Here is a 17,226-nt window from a genome sequence, read left to right on the forward strand (position 1 = left end):
TACTTACATCATCAACTCCATGAAACTACCTACATTCAGAACAAAAATCTCATTTGCCAACGGACGTTGTATTTTGTATTCTTAACGGCTTCTAATGTGTCATCCATCATCAGCATCTAATGTGTCCCTTATATTTTCAAATTAAATAGGATAATTTTAAAAAACGGCCAGGGCTACGCCAAATTATATTAAATTATATTTAACTTCTTATATTTAAGAGCTAACTCTTATCGGTGAAATTAAGTACGACCTCTACTGAATACCTACATGGTATACTAAAAACAGGCAAATAAGTTTGCATGGATACCTTGATAGGTTCCGTTTGACCTCTTTTAGACAACAATATGAAATGTTCTTTTGACATAACGATCTTGGTTTTTTACAACATTTTGAAATAAAGATAGATAAAATTGAGATTCGATTGACGACTTACGTTACCTTTGGCCTATGTGACCCAGAAGTTAACACTTTTTATTTAAGGGAAAGAGTAATGAAACCACGATGAAACCATTCGTGGACGTCACCTTTTTCATATACTCTTGTTACTAAATGCTAATGATAGTAAGAGTAACATAGGTATACATAAATAAATTTAATATTGTGTAGTTTGTATAGCTATTGAGGCAATAATGAATATGCCTTTTAAAGTCTAAAATGTCCAATTTCCAAAGCAATGTTCCACTTTACTATACATCTTACCAAATGGATATGGACTCTTTATCTTTCCTACTTTTTATATCAACTTTGCTTAATTTTTCAAGGAATTTGGAAGTGGACTGTTAAGATGAATCTTCCGGGAATATGACATTTTAGATTCTGTAATGTGATTTTGTAATGAATTTTACCATCAGCTCAAGAACAGGATTTTAGACCTATAAACGTGTTTAACCCAGCCAATGCTTGTGAACTACTTATGAATTACTCACAGAAGTGGTTGTGTAAATATTTTGATCCAGTAGGAATAGTCTCATAAGAATCAGCATTTATATTTTAAGAAAATATTTTATAAAAATGCTTACATACCTATAATGTAATATACTTAAACATAGGTGTAAGGCTACTTGTGTATCTTCCTATAAATGTAATGAGTTTTATATACTTGACTTAAGATGTCATAACATGAAACCTTTTACTTGTTGAAAAAATTCATCTTAAAATGAGGGAAATGAAATCATCTTAATGAAACATATGGTTCTTCTATATCAGGGCAATGCTTTGAAAATGTAAGTTACGGATGTCAAACATTTTGTTTGAGAATAATTGGTTAAAGCTTATTTGTTGTACGACTTTATATTGTTTTACATTTTGTATGTTTGTTATTTATTGATTGAAATGTAATCTTTATGAAAAATTGAGTTGATGTTTTTGCAAAAATTAAGGTTTTGGCTGACTGTATTTATGGATTATTAATTTGCAATAAAATATATAAAAATAAAAATGGGTTTTTAAATAAAATCACTATTTGGAAGATTTGTAGTAAATGTATATTTCCATATTAATACAATCACCAGGTACAGATTTTTTGAGTTACAGATTTTTACAAAATGTATTTTGTCAAGTATCTCTCAAATTTATCATGTGAAAAGGACTTTTACCAACGAAGTAAGTCTAATGCAGAATATATTTTACAACAAATGATTCCAACTTAAGAAGAATTAATTAAACTAAGTCCTTTTCCAGAACATTTACAATAGACTAAAATTTAATTTGTGTGATAAAACAGTGGATTATTTCTGTTGCTCGATAAATTCTGGCAGTAATAAAAATGGCGACGCCAACTGTTTTAATTTTCATGTACCCGCATTCCTAAGACTACAATAAACTATAAACTAAATGGAGATTTGAGTCGGCGTCGCCCCCGGCCGCGGCTACAGAGGCGCCGCCATTTAACACCGCCAGCAGTCCTACTATCACATTTCACACTATCACTAAAAAACAGGACAGTCAATTAAAAAAGTCATCCATTAATTATTTAAAGTGAGGGGCCACCACTAATCCGCAAGCACTACCCAGTGCTAAATCGTATGGAGTCCCTCTGGCCAGCAGAACAACATTTAACTATAACGAGAATACATTTACTAACGTGTCACCCGGGACACTTAGTAGGACTGCTGAAACATAGTCATTGCAAATTATACATAATGGAAGTGCAATGACCTCTCAATAAAAACATGTACATATAAATTTAACCTTCGTTACTTATAGGCACAAACGCGGATTACAGGTGAGAAGCTTTTATGAAAATATAATTCATTGAAATAAACATTTCAATTACACTAGGCAGGATTTCTTGCATAGCCTCCGATAGCAGGGCTCTCACCTCAATATTGACACCAATCACATAATTTATAGCCTAATATCGCTGTCATCACACTCATGACATTATACAACTCAATTTTGACGTTGTCTACGCGACACTGCTCCCGTATTGAATGGTTTACACGCAAAATATTCAATTTGCAAATTTTTATATGAATGTGTTTCGATCAGCGAAATATCCCGTTAATAAATTTGATATTTTTCTAGTATTTTCGCCAGTCGGCACTTGCGTGAATTGAACATTGTGCGCCTAAAACCTCCTGAACAAAAACGCTCACAAATTAATAATTCTATACTTACATTACACTAGGTGAGCGGCCGGACAATTCTGTCGCATGCTTTCGGGAATTCCTTCTTTCTCCTTCCATAATATTGGATACAACACTATCACACCAAAACAATGTCCTTTCTACTTTAAGATACACACTTCAACGTTCCCGCAACGACATTACATTTTGATTACATTTATTGAACAATCACCATATTTTCCGTTACTTCTCCATTTGTGATCAGTCCTCGCGATAATAAGTTAAGATTCAGTGTATACTCCGTCCTGCAACATCCATTTCTACTTTGCTGTGGAAAAAAAAAGTATTGTTAGTCACATTATAAATTTCATCCGATTGTCCCGGGTGCGCTAGCCTTGGGCGAGCAAGAAAGTTTTAAGTAAATCCGTTCTCATTAACGTCATACATAATAAAATAAAAATTTGTGTGTACCTATAGTTTTTTTTATATGGGTTATCTATAGTTTGAACCCGCGATTTCGTACGCTAGTGTAAGTGTAGCAAGTGGCGGTCAAAATAAAAATTACGCCTCTTCCATGGAGATACACATATGTATATAGATACATATTCCCATTTTAAATGATGAATTATGAAGATGAATTAGCTCGGTACCTGGGTGCGATTTTTGTCCATGACACTGGATTAGCTAGTCAGGTTTTTACATGAAGCAACTCCCATTCGACATCCTCCCTAATTCACTTATTACGAAATCCATGAGTAAGTAAAGCCGAGAACCATACAGCGCCTCATCTTGCTTACTACCAGGCAAATCGAGGTAAAACGCACTAAAATATATTGTTAAAAAAAATTAGCGGTACCAACCTACTGAGCGGCGGCGGCGGCGGACTGCTGCGGCTGCGTGTTGGGGCGAGGTTGGTGTTGGTGCTGGTGTTGGCCGTGGTTGGCGTGTTGGCCGGGCTGGCCGTTGCCGGGCCGCCCGCGTCCGCCGCGCATCGGCCTCCAACTGGGGAAATACGAACTGGTTCTCAGTGAGCTTCCGCTCAAGTATTGCCCGATATTTAGAAAATGATCCCATCTTAATAGTATAAGAGGACAAAGATTTTTATATAACAATGCACAACTTTAAACTAGTGGAGATTTGTTATTGGATATAAAGGTTCCTTATGTGATCTAGAGAGGATTGCATGAATAATAAATTAATATAACTATTTATATAAACAGATCTAATTAAGTAATACCTAGATAAATTTTTCATATTTTGGGACATTTCAAACATCACTTAATAATTGTCATTCAGTCATCTTTTGACGTCAAATAAATTAATTAAAACTAATTTCAGGCTGTATACAGAAACAAAGCTGGAAACTTCCAGCTCTTGACAGCGCTGGTGAGCACTGAACATTGCCAGTGCAGCAGTATGTATATGCAGTGTGTACTCACGGCTGGTGCTGCGGGTTGTGGTGCCGCCAGGCGCCGCGGCCGCGCCAGGCGCCGCGCCGCGCCAGCGCCACCCCGAACGTCTCCGCGTTCAGCTTGCGCTCCGTGCGCCAGTCCGTGCGCTGGCTGCGGCCCTTCGACCTGCCGGAACAAGTACAATATGTATTATAGATGCGAAACTTACTATGTTTTTAGTCGCTTTTTGTAGATGGCGCTAAAATGACATGGGCGAAACTGTTGGTAAAAACTAGTATACGATACATTTAATCACGCCTCAAAAAACCATGTCCCACATGTATGGTGTTAATGTAAATTTTTCTTTTGAATTATATAATCACAAATAACAAGATTATGACAAACAGATTTTAAGAATTTATGAGTCAAGCATCAATTAGAATCTGAACAAAACAGTTTTTGATCTTTCCATGTTACAGTTGAACCTTCAGACTCATTTCTTAGCAAGTTACAAAAAAATTTAAAGTTTGTAATCAACTAAACCTTAGAAAGAATTTTGCAAAAAGGAAGAATTGCTGAAAAATTACCTCTCAACCGCCTCGCACGAGATGCTGTCAAAGAAGCTCTTCTTGCGGTCGTAGCCCGCGAACCCGTCGTCGTCCAGTTCCGCCTCGCCGGCACCCGTCTCGTTGCCGGAGTCGTCCTTCTTGTCCACTTCGCTTGGTTGCTGTATAAAATATATATAAGAGTTAAAAACAACACAATAAAATACATTGAAAATCAATACTAATATGATTCTACTGTAGATTGGCTGATATTTATGCTGACACAAGTTAGGCCTTAGCAGCCCCATAGCAACTAGAGCGTGTTTTGTTATCATTGGTGAAGTATATTGATGATGATACAAGTGTTTCTCGGTTTTGTATATGCATACATAAATACATGCCTCTTTCCCACAAAGAGGCAGAGACAACATCTTTCTACTTGCCACGCCACTATCCCTGCATACTTTATTCATAAATCTCTTTTTCATCTCTAAAACTTTTCTCTTTATTTTGGGTGCTATGGCCCTGTAACAATTTGTATTAATACTCACCGTAGTAACCTCAGGCTTGGCCTCGCCCTCCGATATCTTAGTCTTGGCGAGCTGACTGCGCAGTTCTTCAAATTCCGTGTTAGCCTGCTCGAAGTCATAGTCGTTGTCGAACTTGAGCGTGTTCTTGTTGCGGGGAACGAACCCGCGCCCGCGCCCGCCTCTGCCGCGGCCCCGCCAGCCGCCGCGACCATAACCTTGCCCTGGAAACAAAAATGAACATATTAATCTTCTTTTGAAGATTAAAGTCTAATGTAAAGCATGATACACAGAGTGGCACAGGACCTAATATAACTATGTTTATGTATCAATTACTGTATACCAATATAAAAATGCTTTTATGGTAAGGGAAAACACCGTGCAGAAACATGCACTGGATGTGTTACCATGATTATGGTCAAATGACTCTTCTTCAGAGGGAAGAAGACACAACCAAGCCTAACAACACGACAAGACAATGAATAATGAAAAAGTTTATTACCTGGATGCTGATGCAGCATCTGTTGGTTCTGCTGATAATGTTGATTCTGTTGTTGATGGTGCTGATTCTGCTGTTGGTGTTGGTTCTGGTTCTGGTGGTGGGCGGGCGCGTTGCCGCCGCTGGGGTACCGCTGGCGGGTGCGCGAGTTGGTGCGGTTCCGCGGCTTGGCCGGCGCGCCCGCGCTGCCGCGCCGCCCGTCGCGCTGCTGCCCGGAGCCCGTCGCCACGCCCGCCTGCTGGGAGCAAATTACTTACATACATACATATAATCACGTCTATATCCCTTGCGGGGTAGACAGAACCAACAGTCTTGAAAAGACTGATAGGCCACGTTCAGCTGTTTGGCTTTATGATGGAATTGAGATTCAAATAGTGACAGGTTAGTTAGGTTAGTTAGTAACCTGTCACTATTTGAATCTCAATTCCATCGCCTAAAAGAATCCCAAGTTTATAAGCCTATCCCTTAGTCGCCTTTTACGATATCCATGGGAATGAGATGGAATGGTCCTATTCTTTTTTTTTTATTTGTGCCACACGGCACAAAATTAACAAATTACTTACCTACATACATACATAAAATCACGCTTTATTCCTAGAAGGGTGTAGGCAGAGACTACACCTTTCCACTTGCTACAATCTCTGCATACTTCTTATAGCTAAGCTCAGCAGTTTCCGGTACTCCTGAGTTCACCTTTTGCTAGGACATCCTTAATTTGGTCAAGGTATGTTCATGTAAGTCTCCCCACTTCTACCTTTCCATCTACACTCTCCTTGTATGTTTGCTTAGTCAATCTGCTTTCATTCATCCTCTTCACATGGCCAATCCATCTAAGCATACACTTTTCTATTCCTGTTACTATATCTTCATTCACATCACAACATTCCCTTATCACTTAAGTAATGGTACTATACCTGCGTGCCCTGGTCAGCTGTAGGGCTCTTCCTATGACCTCCGACGGCTGATGGAGTGCCGGAGCGAGACGACGACTGCTGCGACCCTCCGAGGAGGTCCATCATGGAGCCTAGATTTTAAAAAAATATGTCAAATTTAATTTGGCTATGAGAGTTTGTCTTCTCAATTTCTTGATGCATCTGTTTCAGCCAATAAAAAACTTGATTAATATACTTAAATAGATATATTTTCAAATTAGCAATAATTTCCCTCACTGGCACTCTTTTAGTTTTCTTTCTAGAAATATCTTTTCCAACTCTTTAAATGCTATACATATTTATTATAGATTCAAATCTGACAGTACATTCATAAATAAAGTCACATCTATATCCCTTGCGGGGAAGACAGAGCCAACAGTATGAAAAGACTGATAGGCCATGTTCAGCTATTTGGCTTGATAGAATTGAGATTCAAATAGAGTCAGGTTGCTAGCCCATTGCCTAAAAAAAGGATAATCTGACAGTAGCTAACTTTCATTAAGAATAATAAAATATTAAATACTTAAGCACTGCATACTACATTTTAGTTATGAGTAGTGGAGTTACTACATTTAAGTGAAATCAGTTTACATCTGAACAGTGATATTGAGAAAGATGCGCATGGTTCATGAAAAAGCATAAATTATGAAGCTTTCAAATGAAGTTTAACCCTTTAAGTGTCAACGGTAGGTGTGCACAAAACTGTTTTTACCATTATTTTAAGAAACATCTTTGGCAAATAAGGAGTTACATACTACATGATGATTTTACAAGCAACAGACCAAGGAATGAATGCAAGTTGCGATTTTCTAGTATAAAGATGTGAAAATTTACATTATTACATTAAAAAAAATATAGCCTACAATGATATACAAGAAAGATATGTATAATTCAATAAATATATCTTATATTAATTTTTCATATCATGTTAGTGTAATGTTAGTCATATAATGATGGAATAAAATCAAGCAGTAGATTATTTACTGTGTATGTTAAATATTAATAAAAGAGGGAAAATTATATTAAATAATACATAATACATATTTACAAAGACACTACCAAGATGCACAATATATTTTTTTTATATTAATTTCCTTCTTTCAAAGTAAATTAAAATATAAAATTTTAATAGTGACCCCAAAAACCACCTGGCATGCAATGAGATGTGAAATGAGAGCAGAGTTTGTCACAGACAGGCACTAATCTCCGAGACCAATATAACATTGTGTCTCAGCTGCCCCTCTGCAACTATCAAAAAACGCAACATGGCATATGAAAGCTAAAGCTGAAATGATTCAGATAAAGAAAAACCTTGGTCTTTCACTTGGTTAGAGTGGTGAGCCACTCCGGATCCAATAGGGGCAGTAGTTGGCTGGGCCTGAGGTGCAAGCTCCACTGACGCTTGCGGAGACAACTCACTCGTCTTGTTGAGCTGAGCGTTCATGCTCCCCGGGAAACCAGCCATTGGATGGTACTGCGGGTATTGTGTCTGCCCCACCACTGGGTGGTTGAACTGACCCGCAAACGGGCCCGGCGCTCCGGCGTTGGCGCCGCCCAGCGTTGGCGGCACCGACATCTGCATGATGGCAGGGTCATTTGGCAGAGACGGCACATTGGTCACAACTCGGATATCCTTGATGTCAGAACCGCGAAACAGTATGTAATCGTACACCTGACTCTGAGGTGCCACAGGGTACTGGGTTTCTCTGTTCTCTGTACCAAAAGACCGAACTGTGGACAAAAATTTTTTTCTTTAATGAAGGTAGAATCAAAAAAATAAATAAATCTTATGGGAAAATAAGGGATTAAAGTATGTACCTATTTCGTCAAGAAAGTACATAAATTAGCAAGTCACTTTGTTAAATAAGGGAGCTTTGACCCTTTGTAAAAGAAAATGTTAGTTTACCCTTTGTTTTCAAATTCAATCTAAATTATAATATACTCCTAATGTGTCAAGCTGTTATTTTTTACACTATCATTATTTATAGTGCCCAACATAGCAGTTGTTATCAACGTCATCAATGTGAAACTACGGTCACAATAATTTCATTATTTATCAGAGGGTAGATACAAAACAACGTGTTCCAATCAGATGAGATCCAAATGCAGCGCAGATGACTGTAAAACGGTGATAACATAAAAATTACAGCCTTTTTCTCAAACAATAAACAACAATCGGTTGAAAAAACATACAGGAGGGAAACATCTATAAAGCCCTATTAAAGCCAAAATCATATCTATGAGCTACAGACCTTGGAAAGAATAATAAGATGCACTATATAGAAATGAGTAGATTGTTAATAAGAGGCCTGGTAGAAAATTACAATTGGAGTATCCATTTGTCAACTTACCGCTAGCTAAAGCGATGGTACATTCCTGAGGATCGACAGTGAAAAGTCGGCCTTCGTAACGTATATCAGCTTTCGATACTAGGCTGATTTTGGAGCCCAATTCAGGCATCCCAGAACTCATATTGTCACTTTGGAAAATAACTGCCGATGAGAAAGATTTTTAGCGATTTCGCCGACCGTAAAAATTCAGTTCCGCCACCGAACAAAATGACTGACGGGAAGTTGGCAACAAGCGAAGCGTTTACAAACAGCTGAGATAGCCAATCACCATAGACTAAGTGAAATTCTAGTTGGAATCATAAAAATATAAGTAGAAATGATGTGAAGGCTAAGCATGCGTGCCAAAGTAAAGACTCACGAATTTTAACTAGGTATATATATATTAAAGACTGTATAAGTGTCGCTACGTCTATCCATACTTACTATAAGGACAAACATAAAAGCACCAAAAAAGTAATTTTTTGGGCAATACTGATCTGGTGTCTGGCTCTGACGTCATGTCGGGATCTCGTAACTTAAGGGCGATAAGTATTTTTCATCGGTGAATGAAAGTGTAGACCTGGTGACTAGGATTCTAAATAAATGGATTGGATAAGTAGAATTTAATGAGTCTTTTTTTCAAATAAGTAATTATTCCTTCCGCACCACGCAATTTACCCTGATGGCGGTGGCCATGACCTTAAATTGTCATTAGGTGCGTCCACTAAAATATCATTTACCTACATAGATAATCACTTATGAACTTCAAACTTTTATACTTACCTAATCACATGTTTTTAAATGTAGATTATGTAAATAAATCAAAATAATGAAGTTTCTTGAAGACAAAAATTTACTAGGAAAACTTCGTAAGGTAGAAAAATGTGTTACTATGTATAACACAGATTTTTTAAATGTTATGGTATTCGCAAATTAACGGATGCAGGAAAACGAGTTGTGACAAAACCACAAAGCATTATCGCTAAATGTTACTTTGTAAGAAATATTTCATTTAATCTTCATTCTGCTGTTTTAGATGATCTTTCCTTGATGTGGCCATAGGCTTGAAATTCAAAAGGCAACCCTGCCCTTTTTAAATACAAATTTTGTATTTAATATCAAACTTGTCAAACGTGGCCTTTGCCTCCTAAATAAAACGAGGGAATAAAAACCAGAAAAATTGTCAAACGTGTCAAATAAATGTCAAACATTAAAACCGTCAATAACTTAAACGGTCGTTGTGATTTTGATTTCATTTGTCGAATTTGGTTTGTTGTTTTGATATTGCAATTGCAATTGTCCGAATAAATACGACATTTTTTCATTATTTGAGCGATGAGTTGTTTGTGAATTATACTGATTGTGTTTATGAATGACTTTGCATTCAAATATTAGCAAATATGATAGAAACACCTATATCATCTACTCCAGGGTTGACGAGATTGAGTCTTGGCGGGAGCAGTAACAGTTCGATAAGACGACGAAGTCTTATTCCTAAAACCAAATCTAGAGATGAAGTTAGTACCGAATAAAAACATAAATATTGAATTCTTTTACACAAGTTAGAGAAATCATATCTGTGAAACCTACACTGAAAATTTAAAAAAAATGTGATTTTAAGAGAAGTTTTTTGTTTAGGACCAAATAATATTACCTGTTTATGCCATTATTGAAAAAAATAATAATTTTGTTTAGCACCAAGACCGTAACGATGATGATGCGGAAAGATCTTCATTGCTGGCTTCTGAGCGGGCGGTGGCAACATCTACACCAACTACAGCTTCCCCGAGGCGAGGAAGGGATACTATGTCGTCTTCCCCACAGAAAGAGCACTTCCAAGGGTGTCTCAAACTCTACGCTGAGAATGTGAGTACATATATTAAAATCAATTTGCACAAGGTTAACAACAATAATTTCACTTTAATTTATTACAATAGGTTCAGTGGTAGTGTGTCTGTAAATGAGATACTTCTGACATATGAGAAAATATGTTGAAAAACAGACTTTCTCGTCTTGGTCAATCTGTCATTTTTTCTGAATCTTCATACTAGTGATGTTAATTTGATTTTTCTAAAATAATTTTATGTAGAAATCAACAAAAACTGCCATAAACCAAGGAAGACTGATGATGTTAAAATTATTATACTGTGTATAAGAAAGTATAAATAAATAAATTATCTCTATATATCTGCCTTAAAAATTGATTGTAATGTTTAGTACCTTATGTTTTCCAGAAAATAAACAAAGACAATGCATGGAACCTCCAACTGATTGACTTTATGACGACAATGCTAAGACGTCATGACTCCCGCATGGACAACCTTCAGACCGCTTCCACTGTGGTAGATGCATCGGCCAGAATCTACTCATTTAGAGTGGATGCCGTACACTATGATGTTCTGAAGATGGCTGGCGGACTAAGCAAAGCTGCTCAAGTATGTTGATATATCCTAAAACAGCAAGAATGAGTGTACTGAAGGGGTTTTAGTGGCTGGCACATTAGGTGCTAGGAGTCCCATACTATCCCACGAGCCATTGTAAAAAGGATTTCCCCTTTAATGCCAAAAAATGCAAAGTTGTTTTTGATATAATATCTTTATACAATATTCAACAAGGAAAAAACATCAAGAACCTAGACTAAAGAAACTCTTATTTTGCTATTGTTGTTGATATTCATTATATTTCAACCTCAAAACAGTATATTCTATGTAGGTTTTCAATTAAGCTGCCAATACTTGATCATAATTTTCAACTATACTATGCATCATACTAATATTATGAATGTCTTTGTTTGTCCGTCTTTCACGTCAAAACCACAATTTTGTCAACTACACATACCATGCAGTCCTTCTGCATGGGACACTTATTACAATTCTTAAGGAGACAGTGAAACAAAAATCATATACTTTAAACTGTCTTTTAGACAAAAAGAGGCAAGAGAGACGACGACGAAGCGGCGCCCGAGGACGCGGCGGAGGGCGGAGCGCCCGCGAAGGCCAAGAAGAAGAAGAGGTCGAAGGGCGCAGTGGCGGCAAACCCGGAAGTCTTTAATGGCGATTTTGATTCCAATGATTATATCGGTATGTTCACTATATTCAGGTCAATGATTTCGATAGGTAAAGATTCTTTTTAAAGAGTTAAAAAACCATCCCCGCCTTTATTTTGTTGAAGGGGTTACCATTTTTCGATATAAATCTTGTAACTTGGAGAATCCTTTAAAATAGTAAACCTTCACATCTGTCTTGGAGCTTCACATCTGACTTCAGCTGTATTAATGATGGAATTGAGATCCAAACGAGAATAATCCCAAGTTAACTAGCCTTTTCATTAGTCACCTTTCACGACGCGCGGCCCTATTCTAAAGTGGCGGCAACCACACGGCACACGTTGATCTATTTTCAAAATTAGCAGAATTCACATTAATATTGTTTGTACAGACCCATTCTTCGAGAGACTGGCCGCGACGACTGGCGATGTGACGTCATCAAACAGAGCATTCAACGCGACGCTTCCTATTCACGACTCGACGTTAGCTTTAATTCTGAGGTAATTTAAGTCTTAAATCATTTGTTACCGCTTCTTCTGCACTGACGCCTTGGAAGCGGCAGTAAACTTAGCTTGTAATTTATTTGACGTCAACCAATATTGTTAAACCATACGTTTTGACAATTATTAAGCGATATATAGTATCCTATAGTAATAAATAAAAATTTTGATTTTTTTTTAATTGCTCTCACAAATAATCTCTGTTCAGTCAAATCCTTGAATCGGCGAAGGAATTCGCCAGTAGGTATCGCGTTTCGCTAAGCATTTGTACGTGAACCAAATGTAAGCACAAATTGTAGTTACAGTCACTGCTCTATTCACAACTCAAGACATATGGCTTATGTCCTATTTACTATTTTTACAATCTTTTTCGGATCTGATGTGATAGAAAAACTGAAAAATTACAGATACCATGGGGGAATCATGGGGTGGCAGGTCAGGGAGGGTATGATTAGACGGTACTAGTTACTCTTCTGTAATTATTTAACCTTTTTACATTACTATAATCGGAACAGAGGCCTAAGGACGCCAAGATGATGACAATATAATCATTGGGGCTAAACCAAAAAATACCTATCCCTTAAGGATCAGAAAGTTGAAATTTCAAAATGTTAAATTTTACAGAATCTTGGGTCTTCATTGTTTTGCAAAATGTTAAATTCCTAATCTTTTTGATAATTTTTAATCTTATGAGTGTGAATTTACCCTTTTCATTTAAGGACTGATGACAAATTTCTGGAGCCGATCAAGGAGAATATCCCGGAGGACATTGACCTCTCGGTCACCATCTCGCTGGCAACCAAGCTGCTACCAGTGTTCAGTGAAGGCGACCACATCTGTGAACCCTTCACAGGTTTCTCCATCAGTAACTGGGACCCAAATACTGAGGACAGGTGAATACAGCCGTGTACTTCCATACAAATGTTATAAATGAAATATATGGGTGTAAGCTATTCATCTAAATATATAAATAATACATGCTTGTTTAATATTTACAGTAACACACGCGTCAACAACTGGGTGGAAGACAACCGTCTGAACTTGTCCCAACAAGCCCTGGCGTTCGATATCAATGCTGAAGTGGAGCCCATACCGGCAGACGAAGCTCATAATGATTTATTTGGTGAGATTAAGCTGCGTTTGGAGTGTAGTTTATGTCATTGCCTTTATTATGACGTGACACGGGACAGCGAAAGTTTTACGCGCGATAAAACGTGCTAGCCCCATGTTAACGTCATCGTTGTCGACTCGTTTCTAGGACATCTAACCCGTAATCACGAACGTTGACAAGGCAATGTCTTATTTTTATCACTTCCGATGAGATCTCAAATACTAGTTCGGACATATATGTCCTATCAACATTGTGGACAAGTTCCATTGATCAAGTTAATTCTGCGCCCTGATGAAACTCTCTGTCGTGTGGTTCCCGGCAGTGCCGTGTGGTTCCCGGCACCAATACAAAAAAGAATAGGACCACTCCATCTCTTTCCCATGGATGTCGTAAAAGGCGACTAAGGGATAGGCTTACAAACTTGGGATTCATTATTAGCCGATGGGCTAGCAACCTGTCACTATTTGAATCTCAATTCTATCATTAAGCCAAATAGCTGAACGTGGCCATTCAGTCTCTTCAAGACTGTTGTCTCTGTCTACCCCGCTAGGGATATAGACGTGACCATATGTATGTATGAAACTCTCCCGCACAGACGACGACCCGCTGGGCGGCATCGACAGCGAGGAGGAGGCGGAGGCGGCGCTGGCGGCGTGCGCGGCGCGCGGGCCCGCGGCGCCGGCGCGCCTCGCCGACATGCGGCCGGCCGCCGCGCGCGACTCCCGCCTGGAGTACTCCTACTGCGGCTCCGTCGTGGCCGCCTGGGCCGGCCCTTCGCATTGGAGGTTGAAGAACAATCGAGGTGAGTGTCAAATGAGAAGAAGGCAACATGTTACTGTGTCATATGATTAATTATCTATGAGTGTCAATGTTCAAGAGAGATTTGTAACGTACAGTTTGTAACGGACATATATTAAAACAGTTTGGGATGGCGTCATCATGCAACCAAAGCTCGAATGTGTTTTATTTTATAAATTCCTATAGGAAACAGTTACTGAAGGTGGATTTTCCCCAATGTTGGGGCATAAAACGATATCTTATATTGAGGTTGAGTCTCCTCACTAATTCGTACATAAAAATCACGCGTCTGTCATGAAGGAGTGGGCAGAGATTACATCTTTTGACTGTACACTTCTTTCGCTTCATCGACTCTCATAACATAATTCTTGTCTAATTAGTGTCATGTCAAATGTTAAAAATAAGAATTGTTGACAACGAAACAATATGAATAAAATTTCTAGCAACACTTTGCTAGTTGGGCGATGACACTCATGACAAAATATCTTTTGCATTAAAGAAAAACAGGTGCTAAATATACCCAAAAATATTTATTTATATTCCAGCATCAAAACAGTCCGAGCGGACTCAATCTACTGGCGGTCGTCTCACCGTAGAAAGCAAAAAGCCGGCACGGACGAAACGTCAGCTAGACTTCCTCGGCGCGGGGCTGACGTTCGATTCCCGGGCCGAGCCCACCGGGGAATACGAACCCACACAGCCCGCTAAGATCATGATCAGTAGGAAGACGTTAGCTACAGGACACACGTGGAATGAAGCTAACTTCAAGACGCCTATTGATCGGTGAGTTTCAATCTGAAAAACATCTTTTTCTCAGCAATCTCTGTTTAATAAGGCCTTTCAGTCTTTTCAAGACTGTTGGCTCGCTGTCTATTCCGCAATGGATATAGACGTGACTGTATGTATGTACCTCAGTTGGATTCAAAGCATCAACCATAAAACAACTTTTTTTTTACTTTTCCAGCGGTTTAGATGAGTCCCATTTCCGGAAGCTGTTCATCAGACGCAACGTGATGATGCTTCGCAAACGAGATTTAGAAGCGAGTCGCAAGGGTCCGGACCCCGCGCCCGAGCCCCTGACGGTGGAGGAAGCGAGGGATTACGACTATAATAACGAAAATGACGCCTCCTACTGCCCTAATAATATGCAGGTCAGGGTTTTGTACTAGTCACAAGTTTGCATATTCTTATCTCGAACAAATATATGGGGAATAAAAAGAGAACCGCTTTCTATCGAAATCCTCCTTTTTTGAAGTTGGTCAAATGTTTAGAACAAACTTTCCTGAAAACCGCATCAAAATCGATGTAGCGGAACGCGAAATAATCGTAGATAAACATATGTACAAGTCAAAATAAGAACCATTTTTTTTTAAGTTTCATGTTCTATGTTATTAGTTAATCCTTAGTTTACATTCATTTTTATTATCTTTCAAGCTCATTGTTTTGAGATAATGTTGTGTGCGACAGGAGGGCGACGAGTGGGGCCCCGAGGACGGCGCGGCGTGCGGGCTGCACGAGCAGGCGAGGGCGGAGCCCGAGGAGATCGGCGACATGCTGGAGCCGCCCACCAAGGTTGCATAAAAAATAATCCTACTACTATTATAAAGGCGAAAGTTTGTATGGATGTATGGATGTTTGTTACTCTTTCACGCAAAAACTACTGAACCGATTACCATGAAATTTGGTATGTAGGTAGCTGAAGACCCAGAATAACACATAGGCTACTTTTTATCCCAGAGTTCCCGCGGGATTGATAAGGTTTCCATGCGGACGAAGTCGCGGGCGGCCTCTAGTTTAAATTAAATCATTAATACTCTCTATCAGTGGCGCATTGACTCGATTATACTCCCCGACATTCGCTCTTCCTTCACCACTTTTCAACTCCCATAACTTTTAGCACAACCATGCTACATTTATAAAATTGATCTTCAATGTTTACAGGTGGCGAAGATTTTCATTCCGTACGCGATGCGAGCGAAAAAAGTGGACATGAAACAGTTGAAGCATTGCACTTGGAAAATGCTGACGGAAAATACACCAGAAGGTGGCAAGGAAGAAGTCTCCAAAACTACTTTCTTTTCAGTCTATTCAAATTTGCCGAACAAACTTTCTTCTAACATGCGAGAGTCGCTTAGTGTGCCATTAGCTTTATTATCAGTGTTACATCTAGCGAACGAAAAAGGTCTAGTGTTAGAGAAGAGAGACGATTTGAATGACATCGGCATTTTGGGACTTATAAAGTAGTAGTTCAAATTCAATTATTTATTGAAGTAGGTTGATAGTATGGCTTATCGAAGCCTGAAACTTATCAGGGCTCGGAATTAACTTTTGCGAAGTGTACTTATCTTACAGGCGGCGATCGAAGTAAGATGGCGATTTATTTATTAGTATTTTTACTCAAAATATTTGGATTCAAAGTGAGTATGACAAACAATATGTTTAAATGCAGAACTATAAAAAATACGTAATCGTTCGTTGGTTCTAATAGCCTGTTAAATTAAAAAAAATAATTCAAAGGCCCTGTTAATAATAATTTTATACAATTTTTATAGAAATCGAAAGTAGATTTTTTGAATTTCAGATACTGATGATAAAATAATATCTGAAAATTGCATGAAGCAAAGGATTTTTGTTTAGTATTTACGATTTATTCATTCTTGGAAATTATTTGTACATACATAATGAAGTAGAGATCGCCATAAACTTAACTGTAAGTTTTCTAAAACATTGTACAGATGTTTTTTAGGATATGTTTATGCACTTTTTATTTTTTTAATAAGAATAAATTAGTTTAATATGCTTTGTTGATTAATTTAGCCGTTTGACCTATATGACTCCAATAAAATTTAATAAATTTTAAAAAATCCTTCAATCTTCACTCCTATTTTTTTTTTCATTGTACCGAGTTTATTATTGACCTGTGATAATTACATAACTAGTTGAGAATTAGAACCTAATACGTCTGAAAGTATGTCGATTG

General features: G+C 38.1%; 2 protein-coding genes across 8 annotated transcripts; one reads left to right on the forward strand and one right to left on the reverse strand.

Annotated features, from left to right (window-relative positions):
• Positions 1-1,596: 1,596 nt before the first annotated feature.
• Positions 1,597-9,057, reverse strand: LOC106135045 (protein LSM14 homolog car-1). Of its 7 annotated transcripts, none has more exons than XM_060946686.1 (9): positions 8,813-9,057; positions 7,980-8,192; positions 6,444-6,553; positions 5,533-5,764; positions 5,055-5,254; positions 4,546-4,685; positions 4,007-4,144; positions 3,428-3,584; positions 1,597-2,895 (listed from the first exon to the last, which is right to left on the reverse strand). In XM_060946686.1, the coding sequence occupies exons 1-8, from the start codon at positions 8,931-8,933 to the stop codon at positions 3,428-3,430; spliced, it is 1,311 nt and encodes a 436-aa protein (XP_060802669.1). In that variant the 5' UTR covers positions 8,934-9,057; the 3' UTR covers positions 1,597-2,895. The 7 variants fall into 7 exon arrangements, with proteins under 7 accessions (XP_060802669.1, XP_060802668.1, XP_060802667.1 ...); XM_060946685.1 differs by having other exon boundaries at positions 5,533-5,767; XM_060946684.1 differs by having other exon boundaries at positions 7,881-8,192.
• A 959-nt stretch (positions 9,058-10,016) lies between these two features.
• On the forward strand, positions 10,017-16,807 carry LOC106134954 (condensin complex subunit 2). The gene is made up of 12 exons (XM_013335105.2): positions 10,017-10,308; positions 10,487-10,657; positions 11,026-11,226; positions 11,715-11,871; positions 12,229-12,337; positions 13,057-13,230; positions 13,336-13,460; positions 14,044-14,250; positions 14,792-15,029; positions 15,211-15,397; positions 15,714-15,818; positions 16,188-16,807. Exons 1-12 carry the CDS (start codon positions 10,192-10,194, stop codon positions 16,488-16,490), a joined length of 2,094 nt encoding a protein of 697 aa, XP_013190559.2. The 5' UTR covers positions 10,017-10,191; the 3' UTR covers positions 16,491-16,807.
• The last annotated feature ends 419 nt before the right edge of the window (positions 16,808-17,226 follow it).

The sequence above is a fragment of the Amyelois transitella genome, chromosome 11, assembly GCF_032362555.1.
Source record: "Amyelois transitella isolate CPQ chromosome 11, ilAmyTran1.1, whole genome shotgun sequence".
Lineage (NCBI taxonomy): Eukaryota > Metazoa > Arthropoda > Insecta > Lepidoptera > Pyralidae > Amyelois > Amyelois transitella.

Bases quoted from the DNA above. Each gene is read 5' to 3' on its own strand.
- LOC106135045 (XM_060946680.1), bottom strand. From the start codon at position 8,933: ATGAGTTCTGGGATGCCTGAATTGGGCTCCAAAATCAGCCTAGTATCG. The intron at 5,255-5,532 runs GTAATAAACTTT...TTTTGTTTCCAG, and splicing joins GATGCTGCATCAGCATCCAG to GGCAAGGTTATGGTCGCGGC. The intron at 3,585-4,006 runs GTGAGTACACAC...ACTGAGAACCAG, and splicing joins CACAACCCGCAGCACCAGCC to TTCGTATTTCCCCAGTTGGA.
- LOC106134954 (XM_013335105.2), top strand. From the start codon at position 10,192: ATGATAGAAACACCTATATCATCTACTCCAGGGTTGACGAGATTGAGT. The intron at 13,461-14,043 runs GTGAGATTAAGC...TCTCCCGCACAG, and splicing joins AGCTCATAATGATTTATTTG to ACGACGACCCGCTGGGCGGC. The intron at 15,030-15,210 runs GTGAGTTTCAAT...TTACTTTTCCAG, and splicing joins TTCAAGACGCCTATTGATCG to CGGTTTAGATGAGTCCCATT.